The following is a 17,946-nucleotide window of genomic DNA, read 5'->3' as shown; positions in this document are numbered from 1 at the left end:
CTTTTTACCACTAAATGGAATTTGTTTTACGTAGAGCTCTCTTGCTTAAGGCTAGTGTATCCGTGAAGGCAAGATCAAGGCTGTCGCCAGCAGGCAAATACCCCAGGGTAGTTTCCCTTTCAGAGTTGGACATCTAGCTTAGTAAATTTTTTTTCCAATGAAAGCCTTTATAACAAATGCTTACTACAAATGAATGCCCAGCAGGAAATATTTAAAATAAGCATTTGAAATAGTACCATACATTTTAGAATCAAACAAGGGAAAATACTCAGATACATTATGTGCTAAATAACTGTTTCTGTTGTGTGTTAGGCTTTGCACAGGGAGTGGTAGAAAATGGCACAGAAGCACAATCATGGCCCAGCCTGTAGTGCTCCCTCTGACCTGTATTTTGGAATTAAAATAGTAGTTACCCTATTTTGTGTAACTACTGATTTGCCACAAATTTATCTGGCCATAAAGTGACTGAGAAAGTAATGAGCTGTTATCAATAGTTAATATATTTTTAAAATTTCAGTTTGCTAGTACCCCAAATAACTGCCTTTTGGATGAGTAAAGTTAACCTACACAACAATATAAAATAAACCAATCTCTTTACTTAAAGCTAAATCATCTAGGCCGAAAGAAAGATGGGTTCATGTCCATACGTGCTGTCAGTTTTATATTATTTACAGAGATAGTTCATAAATAGCCATTTTGTTCCAGTTCTTGCTCTTTTTCACTATTGAGTATTTACTTTTTTATACTTTATTATAATTTGATTATAACTACTTATTTTTATGTCTGTCGTCTCTATCAGCTCTTACCATTTTTATTGCCAAATGCTCGGATATTGGTTAGAATAGCAACAGGTACTTAATGAATTCTTGTCGAATGGATGAATATTAATTTTCCCAATATTCCCAGCTTAATTTTTTTCCTTCAATATTTACATATTGCATGATTTCCAGTTGGGTATTTCCTTTCTCATGGTTTTAGGTTTGTGCTTATTGTCTCTAAAGTGCACATTTTCTATTTTATAACTTTGAGATGGATCCTTGACTGCTTCCCCACAGATATGATTTTGATACTCAGTATGCTTTTGTTGGTGATTATTCTGGACAGATCACCCTGCTGAAGCTTGAGCAGAACACCTGTTCAGTCATCACAACCCTCAAAGGACATGAAGGTAGGCTGTGTAATCACCCACAGGTTTTCCAGCTAATTTGGGCATCCAAATTTAGTTCTCAGCTCTGTGGTTTCATGAATGATCAACTTCCTATATCTATCAGATTTCAGTTTGATTGACCAGACAGAGGATTTAGATCTCAAAGAGTGAAAACTAAGTGAAGGTAGGGTGTTGGGATGGGTTTTATATTATCAGAATCCCTTCTAGATTGCTTTGTGGATAATACTTTCCATTTTGTTTACCTTTTTCAATTAAATTATTTTCAGAAACCTTTTACATTTTCTTGGAAATGGTAAGACCTTTGGAAGAATGTTATTATTATTGTTATTTTTAAATTTGTCAGTTTCTAGGACACTGAACAAGACTGAGTGGATCAATTCAATTGGGAAAAACCATGCGGGCTGATTCAGCCTCTACTTGGGAACCTCTCCTGGGTGGGGGCTGAAGGAAAAGAATGACCGGTGGCATTTCATTATTTCTGCAGGGCAATAAGTAGGTGAGGCTCCATGAAAGGGTTTTGAAACCCATTTAGCGGTATTGGGTAACAAATGAGAAGCTTTGAGGCCATCTGGTTAAGAGCGAAGAATTGGGGAGTTGTTGAAAAGAAAGAATGATGGACTTCTATGAAAATAATGTTCTAAGTATAACAGGTTAAATGTTCTCTATGTATTCTAGATGATCTGTTTAGGTAAAATCAAGCTTATCAAATACGGGACCTTTGGAGGAAAAGGGAGAGAGAAGAACAGTTAGTTAAAATAGATTTGGGCAGGAAAGCACAGCCCCTGAAGACACCACTTACCGTTTATGACTAATGGTCTCATGACCCCAGGCTCTTAAGTAGTCTCTGGGTTCCTTAGGTCAGAGTGGGTTCTGGTAACTACTTAGTAGTGTCCGTGTGGAAACACCATGTTTACCTGCTACTCTAGTTGAAATGTATGAGGCATAGGATTAAACAGTGTCAGGATTTATGCAAAATTATCCGTGAAAACAATTTTGCAGAATACTTTTCTTTTTTTACTTAAGTTTCTGTGAGAAACCAGTTCAGTTGTTTGCTTTTGAATATGGCTTCATCCGTTTTTTATATACCCACCAAAAATATTATTAGCCAGTGTGACTGGTTCAGTTTTATTAAGTTTATTAATAATATTTTTTCTAGACAAGCAGCAATCAATGGAACAGTGAAGAGATCTGTTGGAAGGGAAATCTATAGAAAGATTTTCCCAAGGTTATCAAATTTGATAAGTTTAGCCAATATACAGTATGAAATGTAAGGTTTGGATTTTTAACCTAAATTCTCTGGCAGAATTTTGTGATATACCTACGGACTTTTTTTTTTTTTTTTGAGAAATTTGATTTTCTTAAATGTAGGCTTCTTGTGGTAAAACCACCTGCAAGGTCCCAGAGACCTGGAATAATCCACGTTTTTATCTTATATCAGATGACCACAGTAAACTTAACGGCCCTTTCTCATTCAATATTAATAGCTATTTTTTATTGAAAAGCTTTTACTGAACCGACCCTTCATATACAGTGGTTTTATGATTTTGTGGGACAGAACAAGGAAAAATTTCTTTAAACATCTTTGCATTCTAAGTAGTTTGATGTACAACTGAAAATCCTAATCTTACAACTTCGGATAATGGATGTACTGTGTCTTCTCTATGACTCGTGATAAAATGTTGAATGGCCCTTTCTTCGTACAACGAAGATACAGTTTTATTGATTCAGCCGGTGCTAGTTCAGTCTTCAGCTGTCAAATGTGTGTGTTCAAATGTAGAGTTTTATTTAACACACACACCTCTCTCTTTTCCCTGCAACCCCTTCAGGTAGTGTCGCCTGCCTCTGGTGGGACCCTCTTCAACGGTTACTCTTCTCAGGAGCCTCTGACAACAGCATCATCATGTGGGACATTGGAGGAAGGAAAGGCCGCACACTTCTGCTCCAGGGCCATCAGTGCGTGACTATTCATGGGGGTGGGGGAAGAATCTGAGTTTGGGTGAGGCACGGGAAGCATTATTATTTTGAAGACGGCCATTGGATAGGGCTCACGGAGTCCACTTTTAACTGCTTTTCTGTTAGTCGTGAATGTCTGGTGTTCTGTAGCAAAAAGAGAAAAAGGGCACAGGGTTTTCTTCCTTCTTAGGAAGAAACACTTCCCACATTGCTCTCCCAATGAGTCACCCCACAGAAATATCTGATTAAAGGCTGATGTGGGTTAGAGACCTCAGGTGAGGACTCTGACCATGGAAGAGGGCATGTAATGTGATACAAAGCCATTCTCAAACTGGATGCCTAACTCATTTTCTTAAAACGAAAATATTTCATTAATAAGTAACGTATGGTTTGACAGTCGTATTTGCCTGAGCTATCACGTGGTAATATTCAGGCTCTTGCGTCCAAACTTGAAAGGAAAAGGAGGCCTTTCCTCCTCGTTTGTTAGGCTATCCCTATTTATTATAAGCAGAGTCCAGCTGAAAAGTGCCGAGGAAAGATTCTCCACACAAGCCTACAAGTCAAGAGATGTTTCCTGGGGCTTCCAGAGGAGCTGTCTGACAGCATCAGGAAGGGGCAGGTTTCTTCACCCTGTCAGCGTGAGCGTGTGTGTACTAGTGATCTCCATAGTGTGTGATTACTTGTTCTGTGGCTGTGTTCCAGTAAGGGAGTTAGGCCTCCTTTGTTCTTTGTTTCTGAACAAGTAGGAAAATCTTGTTCATTTGAAGTGGAAATTGTGATGATTGGTCTAGCAAATCATAGTTGTCATCGTACCTCTGACCTGCAGTTCCTAACGACTGACTTAAAAGTTGTGTTTCCTTTATAGAAACTATCATTCTGTGTAGTCAGTTATGGAATGCCAAGTATTTTATACCAGAATCCATATTACCATACCAAATTGTCAGTGATAAAATGCCAGTGGCTGATTCCAACCAGGGGAGAGAGTTGCGCCTACATGAAGACCATTGCTCTGTTTTCCCTCATGAGACAAGTGACTGTTGTGTGGTGCTTGCAGTGACAGGGTGCAGGCGCTGTGTTACCTTCAGCTCACAAGGCAGCTCGTCTCCTGCTCCTCAGATGGTGGGATTGCGGTGTGGAACATGGACGTGAGCAGAGAGGAGGTAAGAGAAGGAGCCAGACAAGGCTGAGCGGGAGGCGTCCCCAGGGACCGTCTTCTCGGTTTTGAGCACTGCCTGCCCGGAAGTGCCGAGGGAAAGACAGTCCTGGGTGTCACTTTGTATTGCATCCTGTACTCTTGAGTTTCACAATGATAAGCACTGCACACAGACTAAGCGTGCAGGCTGAGTTGCAGTCTTGGAAGCACACTGAAGGGACGGACACAGGACAGTCTCCATCCAGTGAACAGCCCACTGTGGTGGTCTCACAGCGCACCGGTTACAGTAACTGAGAGGTGTGCCAGTGACTAGCATGGGGACATAGATCAGTGCCTGGCATTTCTCTGGAAAGTATGTCTCTGTTCTCTGTTTGTATTTTCCACTGAGTTTAGTTCCATTGTGTCCACATCAGCACAGTGTTCTTTTCAGGAGACCTGAGTTCTTACTTGTTTGGTCCACTAACTAGTTGTGAGACCTTGTTTAGGTAAGAACCTTAATTTCCATGGATCTCCATTCTCTCTTCCATAAAGTGAAATAGTTGAATGAGATGACTTCTAAGGTCCTTCCAGTTCTTTAGACAGACACTCACTCTAATTACCTATACAATTGTTTTTGTTTTTTTTCTATTTTAAATAATGCTGCCATGAACATTCTTGACCTTGTCATGGAGTGATTGTTCAATTATTTGTTTCAGACAAATTTCTGAAAATAGACCCTTTGGGCCAAGGATATGTCCATTCTGAAGGCTTTTTATAGATGTCAGATGATTTCCAGGCAGGATCTCCATTCTCATCTTTGCTCGCATGGGCATTATCTTGCTTTCCCAGTGACATCAGCAGCCTATGATGTAGAGAGCAAAAGATTTGATTCCAGAGAAGATAGGAGAGTATTAAGGATGGTAAGGACTTAGAATTGAACTTCAGAACCATTTATTGAGCACCAACAGGGTGGCCGTGAAGTCTGGAAACTTAGTGAATAGACATCAAAAATGGTTTATTGATATTGCATTGCAGTACATGCTGTGTTGCCTGATGTCACACAATTTGTTCAGCGTGCCACCCTGATGCAGTGCGCAGGTCAGCGTGCCGTCCTAATGTGTAGGTCACCGTGCTGTGCCTCGTGGCAGTGGATGCAGGATTCTCACCAGCCCCTGCACGTGTCTGCTTTGTGTTGCCTCTGAATGCTTTGAGTCTGATTATCACTGAGTAAACCTGTGTCTTTAGCATAGCACAAAAAACAGAATCAAGGTGGTTCAATATATTTTTTAAAATAGTGACATTACTCATTTGCAGTCTTTGTGGCTGCCATGTTCTATATGCAAAGATTCTTGCCTGAAAGAATCTTGTAAGCTAGTGAAGGAACTAGGCTACCCTATAAATAATAATATAGAGAAGTACTGATTGCTTGTTTTTTAAGTGACCTTGTCAGACAAGTCAAATAGAGGAAATCTTGATTACATGTTTACTGGTTAATTACTCTTTTTGAATCTTCTAAAAATCTTTTGGTAGGGCTTAGAGTAACTTGTTATTAAACATATATAACATTGCTTAATATTGCAGAATGTGTCTTTCTCTGCAAAGATTTCTGAACTGTGTTCTATATTTATCAACTGCTAGTTATATACATCAAGAACAGCTAGTATACCGTTCTGTTTCCTGGCCTCTTGGCCTGTCACATTTGAATCTTGATGATTGATGATGAGTGGAAAGCTCAGGCTGTGTTCCCTGGCTCATGAGAAAGGAGACCATTGGTGCCCAGTGGCTGCTAGAGGCTCTTTCAGGGGTTTAACAATTTGGATTTCAATCCACTGTTCTTATCCCTGGTAAGTTCTTTTAGAAAAAAAAACCAGAAAGTAGAAGCAGGATTTCTATATGATTGTGGACTTGATTTGTACATCGGGGGAAAGAAAAGACACTGCCGTCGCTCAAGGTGCTTCCTGTGTGGGCAGTTCTCTTACTTTTAGTCATTGATGGATGATTACTCCAAATCACATGTGTGCCGGCGGGTAACACTTCTTGCTCTATTAGCTAATCTGTCTCAGTGGTTGGCAGTATCGGTGGGAAAGCAATTTGTGCCAAAAATATGCAGCATTTTTATTAGGTTTTGTTTTGTTATTTTGTTGTTGTTTTTTTACTACCTGAATAAACATTAGTGTAAAAGTAAGCAGCCTATGAGCTATAAGATTTTGACCCAGTGTTAGGGTTTGTACAATTTGTAGGACTTCTTTAGGCAAGAGCATAGAAGATGAACCCCAGATTCTCTAGCCCCACAGTGCTTGCCTGGAATTTCTTTCTGCGTCACGTGGAAATTTGACTGGAGTGTGTCCAACCCACTGTGGCTGTCAGCACCACTCTAGGGAGTAGGAAGCAAATCCGTCTCCCGCCAGGTCATAATTAGAGGGGCTCCTTTTTGGAAGTAGGCGTGAAACATAAATGAGCAAGTAACAATAATTAGGATGAATCCTCTTGAAAAGAGAACTTTATTTTAAACTAATAGATCACAGAATGTATAATATACATTAGTGCAAAGCAGATTAGCAGTGCAGTGGAATTATTCTCGTAACATCATCTTTGTCTGGATTAGGCACATGGAACAAGATGTAGAAAAGAGAATTAAGTAGTCGGAATACTTGATTACAATGTTCTCTTTTGCTCTTCTCAGCACACAACAAAACTTTTTCTCCCTAGAGAATAGCCACATAACAGGATGGTTCATGATAGTTTACAGCGTAACACTTAATCTTATTGCAAGAAACAAAGTGATGGGCATTTCTAATACGAAAATGTGTGCCCAAAAGCCTGTTTATTTCTGATTTGGGTTTTCAGTTTGTTCATCTCAAATTATTTGAAGCATATTTTTCTTCCATGTGGCCTCCACCCTCTAGCTCAGGAAAGTAATATTCCTTCCTAAACCCCTAGACAGAATTATGTTCCTTGAAGGCAAGGACTCTGTTCTATGGGTTGTCATAATCCAGAACCATGTTGGGAGACCCTCACATGTTGAAATGGTCAGGACCCCTTTCCAGAGGCTGCAGAGAGTGTAATGGACAAGGGGAGGGACTCAGGCTGGACTCCTGGGTCTCTCAGGATCTCCACCCACTAGCCCGCCACGGACAGTTGCTTCAGTATGTGAGCCACTGTTTTCTTTGCCTGTAAAATGGCGGTAATGTTGCTCCGTATCTCCTACGGTTGTGATGAAAACTCAGTAAAATAAGGCCCGTAAAACACTTGGCACACTTCCTGGACTTGTACAGTACTTGCTGTACCCCCGGCACGACACAGACACTTCACGAATGTTAACACATTGAGTCCTCACAACCTCAGGTGGTATATCCTCGTACTTGAATACTGCTGTCCTGAATACTTTTTACGGTGTTCCATCCCACCTGACTTTTCCACACTGGCGTGTGTCGCAGGCATAGACTATTGCAGCTTTCCTTCCCCCTGCAATTACACATCCCTGTGCCGACCTGCCGTGTCGTCTGCTCCCTCAGGGATGTTGTTCACAAACAGTATTCCCAAACCACCTTTCTGTCGCTGATCTCAGCTTCAAGGCAGTGATCCTGCATCCAGACAGCAATCTTCTTCACATAGGTGCACATCTCTTTATCACTCTTTCTGACCTTCCTTCTCATTTCCAACACTCACCCAGTTATTTAAAGAAACCTCTCTTCTTTGTTAGCCCGTTTCATTCAATTTGTGGGTGCCCCCCCACCAAAGAAAGACCTTTGTAATGGCTGTCATATGTAGAAATATTTCTAGTAACACACCTAAATTAAAAAGTAGGAAAGCCAACAGTTTTGATAAAATAGTAAACAGCATGAGGGACACTCATTATTTAACTCCAGAGCCCCCTTTCGAATCTCTATAAAGTTCTCCATCCCACTGCATATTGTATAAGGGTGAGTGTAATTTGGTTTATGTGATTCTCCCAGCATTGTCCCCTCTTATCAGAGATATTTTTCTTGAGTGTTAACTTTCAAGATCAAGAAAAGACTATTTTTAACCTCACAATCTTTGGTTTAATTTATAGGAATTAGTATTTACTATTTTTATTTTCTGTAGGTAGTAAGTATATATAATGGCAAGTGATTGAGGTTAAATAGGCTTTTAATGGGTTCATCTTATAATTGAGTACAATTTGTAATATTTTGTTTAGAGAAATATATTTTCTAAGTTTTCAACAATTTCAAGACTTTAATTTCCCTGTTTCAACAAAATTGATTGACAAACCTACTCCATGACAGGCTGTATATAATGTAAGGATGAATAAGACCAATGAGTAACTCTTATTATAGGTTAGTGGGGGGAAAAGAAATGTTTATAAAGAATTACAGTACAGAGATCGTGCACTGCTAGCATGAGATCTGTGGGCCGACTTGGGGGCGCAGGGAGGGGGTGGGGGGGTGGGTGTGGTGGCTGGCAAGTCCGTCTGACATGATACCCGCCAAGAAGAACTCCCCTGTTAGTCAGCTTAGTGACCCCACAGCCTTCCGAAGTGGTAGTTCGCAGTATTTGGCAACAACTGTTGTGGGGGGTGTTTTGTTTTGTTTTGTTTTACTCAACCGGATATATATTTCAAACAACTTCAGCATTGAAAAAGAAATATAAAAAGGCGGCTCTAAGAGTTCACAATGAACATTGAATTACTCCCTCTTATCTATAAATTAATAATTGAACAATCCTGTAAACATTACTAAAATTATGAAGATTACTCAAAACACAAACATAATATTGAATATGGCAACGGGTGTGATATATGGAGGAATTTAAAAAAATGCTACCCTCCTCAAGGTGTGGCACTATTGTATTAATTTCTGAAAAAAACAGAAGTACAGCTGCACTGATGTTGGCTCTGACCTTCTCTTCCCCCAGGCTCCTCAGTGGTTAGAAAGTGATTCTTGTCAGAAATGTGAGCAGCCCTTTTTCTGGAATATAAAGCAGATGTGGGACACGAAGACACTGGGGCTCAGACAGGTGAGTAGCCAGCATTGAATCCCCACTGGGCTAATCATAAATTTCATTTTTTGTGAAATTAACCTGTCATTTTGTTTGGAATCACACTTTTCCCTATAAAAGCTATTAATTCCTACTTTTTGGATATCACTATCATTGTGTGTGACTAATAATGAGAAATGGCCCCATTTCCTGGGGCCAGTGAGACTATTACCTAACTAAAAAAGGGGTGCAAAGAAAACCTGAGAGCCTAGTTGTAAATATATACAGATCTTTTACTTTAGGACTATTACTTGTTAAAGTCAGTGTTTCACACTAAAAATTAGAATGAATTACTGATACAAGCCATATGCTTTCACAAACAGATGTGAAGTTAACAATTTAGCCCTTCTTGGAATACTCTTACACTAGGAATTTTAGATTGTTCACAAATTGTTTCACATAAGTATACCAGGGATATTTTAGTGTGTTTCAAGTACTGTTTTTTTTTAATTTTTTAACTTAAAGAAACATGCCCCAAATAGCCTGTAGATTTCAAGATGCTCTTATCACTAGGTATTCATGTAATACTAAAGTTCTACAAAAATATATATATTTCTACAGCAGCCTTGAAGGTAGCCACTCACTCAGGTTGAATATGAATTTATGCAGGTAAGTAAAAAGAATGCTGATTTTATTCCTCGTATTACTGGTTACGCCTCTATGAAGAATTGGCCTAAAATTTGTGTGTGTTAATAAACTTTCTTTGATTTTACTTACAAAGCTATTCTCCAGCAAGGTCTAACATGAGACTGGCTGGTAGCGCAGGAATTATTTTAGCACTCATAATATTCTAATGGCCTGCAATAGCACCTGGGGTCTTTCAGTGGCCTAGCTCTCACCATGCATGTCTGTGGTAACTAGTGAGTTGTCACTGATGGGTGAACTCATCCCTACTTCTAAACGAAGCGCCAAGAAATTAATTTTGTTCTTATGAGTGAATTGAGGAGCCAGGAAGTGTACAGGCCACTAAACTTTTAGTGGCAAAAGAATATGTCAAAATCAGTAATAATAAGTAGACTGTTTTGGAATGTTCTTGAAGCTTATTTCCAGAGTCACAATTTGAAATACAAAAAGAAATCATAAAACATTTGATGATGGATATTTGTTTCTTTTTTCTTTTTTAAAGATTTTATTGGGGAAGGGGATCAGGACTTTATTGGGGAACAGTGTGTGCTTCCAGGCCTTTTTTCCAAGTCAAGTTGTCCTTTCCATCTTAGTTGTGGAGGGTGCCACTTCAAGTTGTCCTTTCAATCTTAGTTGTGGAGGGTGCAGCTCAGCTCCAGGTCCAGTTGCCGTTGCTAGTTGCCGGGGGCACAACCCACCATCCCTTGTGGGAGTCGAACTGGCAACCTTGTGGTTGAGAGGACACGCTCCAACCAACTGAGCCATCTGGGAGCTCAGCAGCAGCTCAGCTCAAGGTGCCGTGTTCAATCTTAGTTGCAGGGGCGCTGCCCACCATCCCTTGCAGGAGTCGAGGATTCGAACCAGCAACCTTGTGGTCGAGAGCCCAGTCACTGGCCCATGTGGGAATCGAACCGGCAGCCTTCGGAGTTAGGAGGGCATGGAGCTCTAACCGCCTGAGCCACCGGGCCGGCCCCGGATATTTGTTTCTTAATGAGGGCATGTTACGTTCAAGTTTATTTCAGAACTTTTCTTTGACATAGGGATAGATTTTTCCTTCCCCAAATCTCTAGTCATTTAAGCTCCTAAATTGAAGTTGTTTTTAATAATTTTGTTGACATCAAGATAGGTAAGATAGCGTGAATGAACAAAAAGCAGCATTTGACCCACAAAGTGGGGTTGTTTGGAAATCCTTGACAAATGTGAAAATTGTCTACCTTTTGCGTGTTGTTACAGAGAATTGGGGTGATTGTAATTCAAGGCAAGTGTCCCCCACTCCCATTCCCATTCTCTGAAGGGAAACCACGTGCATTAAAGCAAAAGTTAAACTCCTCCTTTTCTTCCTTCCGGTCCTGCTGAAGCATCACTGCAGGAAATGCGGGCAGGCTGTCTGCGGGAAGTGCAGCAGCAAGCGCTCCAGCTACCCCATCATGGGCTTCGAGTTCCAAGTCCGGATGTGCGATTCCTGTTATGACTCCATCAAAGACGAGGAGTGAGTGTTTGCTTATCTGTCTTACTGTGCCTCTGAAAGGGGAAGAGCCTCAAGCAACACGGATGGACTTCTATTTGTGTCTTCCCAGTTTCATAAATGATTTCTAAGAGGATTCCACCCTGGCCTTATGACTTAAGACAAATTTCTCCCAAACACTGCGAGTCTGACCAGCCCAATAGTCAGTGGGCATTCTTGAGCCCCCAGGGTGCTGTGCAGGGTCAAGGCCATCGCACCCTGATGTAGGGGCTGAGCCGGCTCTCTCCAAAAGCATCCAGTGCTCCTACCTTTGCTCATACATGCATGGAAATTTAATGACTGGAAAAACTCTTAAGAGACAAATGTTTTTTCTTCCACCAATATCTGATGTAGTAACTGTTCTTAAATAACTATTTGTGTGTGAGACAAATCTATCCTCATTCTGTCCCGACTCTGGCAGATCCATTGGGGCAGAACCATTCTTTTCTTTCCCTTCCCTTTGAATCATCTTTGAAAGTAGGAGACAGGCAAACCTTGGCAGAGGCCCAAGTTGGGAAGCTGGTGGGCACCACTGGTGTGGGTCTACGAGCGCATGGTGGAGGCCCGGGCTGTGGGCTTCAGTGAGTGCGGGGCAGCTCTGTAAGCGAGGCTGCTCCCTGAATGCCGGAGAGGGTGGGGGGAACGGCAGCATTCGGAGGAATGTTGTGCCTGTGCTGTACGAGCTCATGCAGAGCAGCTTCTCTTCTATATTAAAGGTTCTTGTTTTTATGCCTGGGAATATATGACCTCTCCACTAAAAAATAAAAATCAGTCATTTGGGGGAGTTTTATAAATCTTTTCTAAAACAGTCTTGCAACTTCTATCATGCTTCCCTCATCCTTTAATTATATAAAGTTAGTTTTCAGCACTGCAGCCACGCTATTATTATAAGTATGATAGACCCTTGAAAAATGCTGGGATTAAGTGCCACACTGGAAAATCACGTATAATTTTTGACTCCCCCAAAACTTGACCAATAGCCTACTGTTGACTGGAATCCTTCCTGATGATATAGTCAATTAACACATATTTTGTGTGTTATATGCATTGTGTACTGTATTCTTATAATGAAGTAAGCTAGAAGAAAGACAATGCTGTTTAGAAAACCATAAAGAAGAGAAAACACATTTGCAGTACTGTATGTATTGATTGAAAAATTCCACGTATAAATGGGTCCATGCAGCTCACACCCGTGCTGCTCAAGGGCAACTGTATTTCCTTTATATTCTAAGAAAATGTATCCTTAGCTCTAGGTACAGTCAGGTGAGTTTTAAATGGTCTCTTTTGTCTTTGTTAGTCGGACTTCTCTAGCAACCTTTCATGAAGGAAAACATAACATTTCCCACATGTCCATGGACGTTGCCAGGGGACTCATGGTGACCTGTGGGACCGACCGTGTCGTAAAGGTAACCTGCTAATTGTCGCAGTAGCATCTCGGCAGATTGCTCCTTCGTCGCGCTATGAACGGACATAAGACATTTGTAGTCCACTCTTGCTTTCTGATTGGCAAGCTTGCCTTTCTTTTCATAAGCAACCTCTAGCCAGTTGAAAACCCTGAGTAACTAACTGCATGCGTATGAGTCCTGTGCTTCCCACCCAATCCCCAGGGCACTTCCCTCTGCCCTATCCATCAGGGCCTGGAGCACCGCCCCTCCCCCCTACACCCCCCCAGCTTTTGGCTGAGCCCAAGGTTTCCCCCCACAGCTGGCCAGGGCCTTAGCTGACCCCTTGCTCTAGTCATTCCTTTCATCCCAGGCAACAGACTTCCTGGTGGAAGAAGTAACCACACTCTTTCATTAAGTCCCTGGGCCATTAACACAGAAGCTGAAAGGAATTGTTTTATACTTTGTACCACTCTTGAGTTGTGAAACTATGATGTATTTTATTTCATAATTTAATAACAAATGGGCTTTTTCCCAGTGGACTTTGTTTTAAAATAAAATTAAATTTATGGTAAAGCATTATTACAATGGAACTTGCACATGTTGAGATACTACTTAAAAGTTTCTGTCACGTTTTGGTGAACTGCGTTGTTTTATCACTGTGACCTTGAGATTTTGCAGTGAGAGAAGAGAATGAGTCTTTTGGATCCCTTTTCCAGTTTAATAGCTGTTTCGGTGTTGGCTCTCACCATTAGACTAGGTGACCCGTGCTGCCTTCTGCATCTTATTTCTTGCAGATATGGGACATGACACCTGTGGTAGGCTGCAGTCTGGCAACCGGCTTTTCCCCACACTGATCCTGGAGCTGGGCACGGTCTGCACCTCCCACGGCCACCTGCACCAAATGCAGTCTTCCCCTGGAGCGCCACAGTGACTGTCACCTGAACAGACGGGAGCCACTTAAACACAGATCAACATTTTTCAAAAGAAAATGCATAAAGCTGTGTTTGGGGGCATTTGTGGAGCTACCAGAGGGAGTGACTGACATGGTAAATGTTTACCTGGAGTGGTTCCCGGAGGAATGGAATTCCTGCAACGAAACTTCCTCACGAACAGTGAGCTAATATGTACTAAAAGATTCATCTAGCAAATGGAGTTTTAGAGAAAAATATATTGAACAAAAAAGTGAATGCCTGGAACTGTCTTAAAGCAGTTGCGAGTTCAAACACACACTTCCCCTCAGACTTGCTGGCCCAGCAGGGGCTCCTGGGCTCTCTGTTGATGGAGCAGGAGTGGGGGGGAGGAGGACCTGTTCTCTCTTTCTTGAGGGGTGCAGTAGGAACTTAAGAACCCAGAGATCTCTCCTTGTGTACTGGCAGGATGTGACTATGCTTTACACTTAGTTATTGACAAACTTTTCCAAGATACCTGTTGTCTTCAGTTAGCGCCGTTTTCTGCACTTAGTATGCAGCCTGCCTCACTTGTTTCTCCTGCTGGTCAGTATGCCATGGGCGACCCTTGACAGTTGTGAGTTGTGGCATTTCTGTCCTAACCCAGGCACATTCTTCGCTTCCCCACACATGTGCTCTGCGGACAAAACGTCTTAATGGTGCTGCTACCATGGGAGTCACACGAGCCGCCTGACTTTTTCTCGTTGCAGCTAGTACTGACTGATGGAAAACCCAGCTCCCAGTGGGGGTGTGACGGGAAATGTCTGTTCCATGGAGCAGCCCAGTGCTCCTAACAGACATGCTCCATTTCTAGATCCAAGATCAGCCCCTGTGGTAATGTGGCAATTTAATATAAACCTCAGGCAATAACTCCAAAGCGTTTTAAACTATGTTGACTTAACAGTTGTAACTAATATTATTAACATTTCACAGAAGGAAATTGGTAACCCAGAGCAGTAACCGTCATTTCCAACTTGTGACTTGCTTTCATAAGAACTTGCAAAATCAGTTGTATCAAATGGTGTTTGAAAGGGTTTTGGCCACTTTATTACCGGGATAGGGAGGAGGTGTGGGACGGGGAGCCTACTTTTAATACTCAAATATTTATTTGTTTGATTATTTGTTTTTAACAATAGTACATGAATCTATTACTTTAAGACTGTGGAAGTGAGCAGAGAGCAGTCTACTTTTCTAAAGACAAACTTTAAAATAGCAGCAGTATTTTTGTTGGTCTTACTAATGGATATTGATGAAAACTCACCACGGCGTTACTGTGTTGAGATCATATCAAGACCACATGGTCATTCTATATGATACAACTAAGGGAATAAATCTGTTTTTTAACAACAGCTAAGAGGGACTATAATGTTTGACAGGCAGTGAAACTAAAATGGCCAAGTGACACACAGTGAGGGAAGGGAAGGAGGTCAGGCACATCCTGTGTTTGAATGATCTGCATTGACAGTTGACTTGCCTTCTAAAATAAGAATGAAGGGTTTTGTTGCTCCTCCTGGTAATCTTTGTGTTATATCACCTAAAAAGATGTTTCCTTCAAAAACTTTTCCTAGGTTTTTTGCAAAATGGACATTACTCACCTAATCTGGAGGAAAAGTTGAGTGATGGTAACTTTTAAATGGCAATGGTGAATGTTAACTCGAGTTCAGTTGCTGGTCCAGCCCACACAAAGGTGCTATCCTGGGGACTTTATTATAAAGTCCTGAGAGGAAAATAGACTATGACCGATTCCTTGCCACATTGAAGAGTGCTGAACTGGGGTTTTGTTTTCCTTTGTTCTGTGAAATGTGCTTTTTTTTTTTTTAATGTCTGTGGTCGACCGAGCAGAACATCACAGCTGCCAAGAACTCGCCATCGCTTTCAGACTTCTTTTTATTTTAAAAAATTCTTAATGAAAAGCCCCCGTGTTCCGTAGAGACTAGAAGGTTGTTGTAGTGCCTCGTAAGGGGCTAAGCTAATAGTAATCAAGGAAGCAATGTATAGTTAAGGAAGAATTGGAGCGTGGTATCCGGCAAAGGAAAGGAGAATGTGTCAGTACAGTTCTCTTTCCACCTGAGCCTATTATCATTTTCCTGTTGGACAACACACATGGCAGGCTCGTCTTGTCTCTGTCACACACTAGATAGCAAATGGGGTAATATTTTTTTAAAGAAGTGGGCAAAAATTATTTTCTCAATTTTACTAACTGGGCACACAAGGGAAGTATAGCTAGGCTTGTAGTTATTGCCTTATTTTGACTGCATTACTCTTAAACGGGTCATTTAAAATAGTTCTTCAACTAACATTTGCTGGTTTTTCCATTCCTGAATACTCATGCTAGTTTATACAAATAGGGATGAAGAAGTACAGAATGTTAGAGAAAATCCTTATGTTATATTTAGATCTAGTGTGTATAGGATAAGAAATGCCAATTCTTCATTTTAAACATGTTTTTACATTGCTCTTTATTAGTGGGAGTGATACAAATACCCCAATGGCATTAGGTGGAAACATTATTCATTTCATTGTAAATCTCTGTTTGCTGTGTTGTAGTTCTGTGCTGCTGCCTAGACGATATAAACAAAATATGTTGCTCTAGAATATGTTACTTTGTTCTCCCCCTAGATAATTCAGTTTATTAATTTCCACATTTTTAAACTGTTGTAACTGGCCGACGTATGTATTAAACACAGCAGTGGCTCAGATCTAAGATGTTTTCTAAAAAGAGTTTTCTTTAAATTTCATTCTACTTCTGTTACTGGATCTGGCATCTCTTAAAATGGAAGAAACTAGTTACCACTAGTGGTAAACCATCTGCTCATTATAAATGCGAGGTTTAACAAATAAGTAATACATGCTCTATTTATTCCAGTGTCTATTGCTTAATTGTTAATTGTGAGCAGATTATTGAATGCCTACTCTATTTTCTGCAGTTTATTATACAATAACTCTTTGGGCAAGTTGAAGTTTATTTGAATTACGAGACAAATTTATATTAGAATACAATTGAAAGTGTTCTTCTCTATAGCCTCTTTTGACTGGGGAAAAGGGTGATGTTGGTTAGTATATTTTGTCCTTGTACTAGCTACGTTTCTATGAGCTATGGTACCCTGACTATCTCAGAGAGCTAGAAAACTTTGTCCTTTGCTCCTATTTGTGGGTCCTGTTTTTGTGGGGTTTTTTGAGAATATGCGTACAATAAAATGTTTTCTTGCTTGTTACTCTACTGCCTAATTTAGCTTTTGTTACGTTTGTTCTGGATGTAGGGTTATAATGGTAGCTACCATGTTTAGCACCCTCTGGGTGCCGGGTGCTCTACCTGTGTCATATTATTCAATCTTGACCACACTTCTGCCAGGCTTTATTGTCCCCATGTACAGATGAGAAAACCAAGAAGATCCTGTCTGACTTGAAAGCACACGCCTTCCCCACACCACCTGCCTTAATGTGCTAATGTGTAAAGAGTGTTTTACGCAAGAGGAGTGGGTATTTTCTCTTTTGAAATTTGTGACACCCTAGAGCCAGCTGCTCAGGACATCCAGGCCCTCAGAGTGTACCAAACTATGAAGAGACACCGTGATCTGTGCCCTAGTCTCTACTGCAGCAGCTGTTTTATCAATATATACAGGGTGGTTCTGATCTAGGGGAAGTGATTCCTCAGCTTAACTGATAAGAGATTGATTTAGGGACCAGAATGGAAGTTTAGTATGCTATTTAAAAGGGATATAGCTTTATTTTCTTTCATCATCAAAATATGTTTATTATTATAATAAAAAGAAAAGCAAATTTAAAAGACAATACCCAAAAGTTTTATCAAAAAGATTTTTAAAAAAAACCTTTAGTCCTGCCACCCAGAGGAAACACTGCTAACCCTATGCTATATATCTTTCCAGTGTAGTTTTCAGTGTATGTATACATATTTAACACGCTCATGGGATATATTTTTAATGGGGCCATACTTTTTCCCCACTTGATACATTATGGATAGTTTGCCGTGTCAAAAAATAGAGCTCCATGGTCGCATCTGTAGTTGTGACATAGTTGCAGTGGACATGAGCTCTGTGCGGTTCTAGCGTGCCCTGACTCGTGTTGCCAGTCTCCCGCCCTTTGAGGTTAGGCCGGGCCACATGACTTGTTTTAGCCCATGAAGTGCAGGCGGAAGCATTTAATTGGAGGTGAGAGGCTCAGCCACGACTGTTTCTACCACGGTGGTCACAGAA

General features: G+C 40.9%; 1 protein-coding gene across 1 annotated transcript in view; it reads left to right on the top strand.

Moving 5' to 3' along the window:
• Nucleotides 1-16,947, top strand: part of WDFY1 (WD repeat and FYVE domain containing 1) — a 42,003-nt gene extending 25,056 nt beyond the window's left edge. The window contains exons 6-12 of the mRNA XM_081051768.1: nt 1,056-1,168; nt 2,995-3,121; nt 4,176-4,281; nt 9,150-9,251; nt 11,255-11,385; nt 12,698-12,806; nt 13,580-16,947. Coding sequence (XP_080907894.1) covers nt 1,056-1,168; nt 2,995-3,121; nt 4,176-4,281; nt 9,150-9,251; nt 11,255-11,385; nt 12,698-12,806; nt 13,580-13,639 — 748 coding nt within the window. The 3' untranslated portion in view covers nt 13,640-16,947. The remainder of the gene's footprint in view (nt 1-1,055; nt 1,169-2,994; nt 3,122-4,175; nt 4,282-9,149; nt 9,252-11,254; nt 11,386-12,697; nt 12,807-13,579) is intronic.
• Nucleotides 16,948-17,946: the final 999 nt, after the last annotated feature.

The sequence above is a fragment of the Rhinolophus hipposideros genome (assembly GCF_964194185.1).
Source record: "Rhinolophus hipposideros genome assembly, chromosome: 6".
NCBI classification, from domain to species: Eukaryota; Metazoa; Chordata; class Mammalia; order Chiroptera; family Rhinolophidae; genus Rhinolophus; species Rhinolophus hipposideros.
Note: the sequence above shows the minus strand (reverse complement) of the source record. Positions and strands in the feature narration are given on the sequence as shown.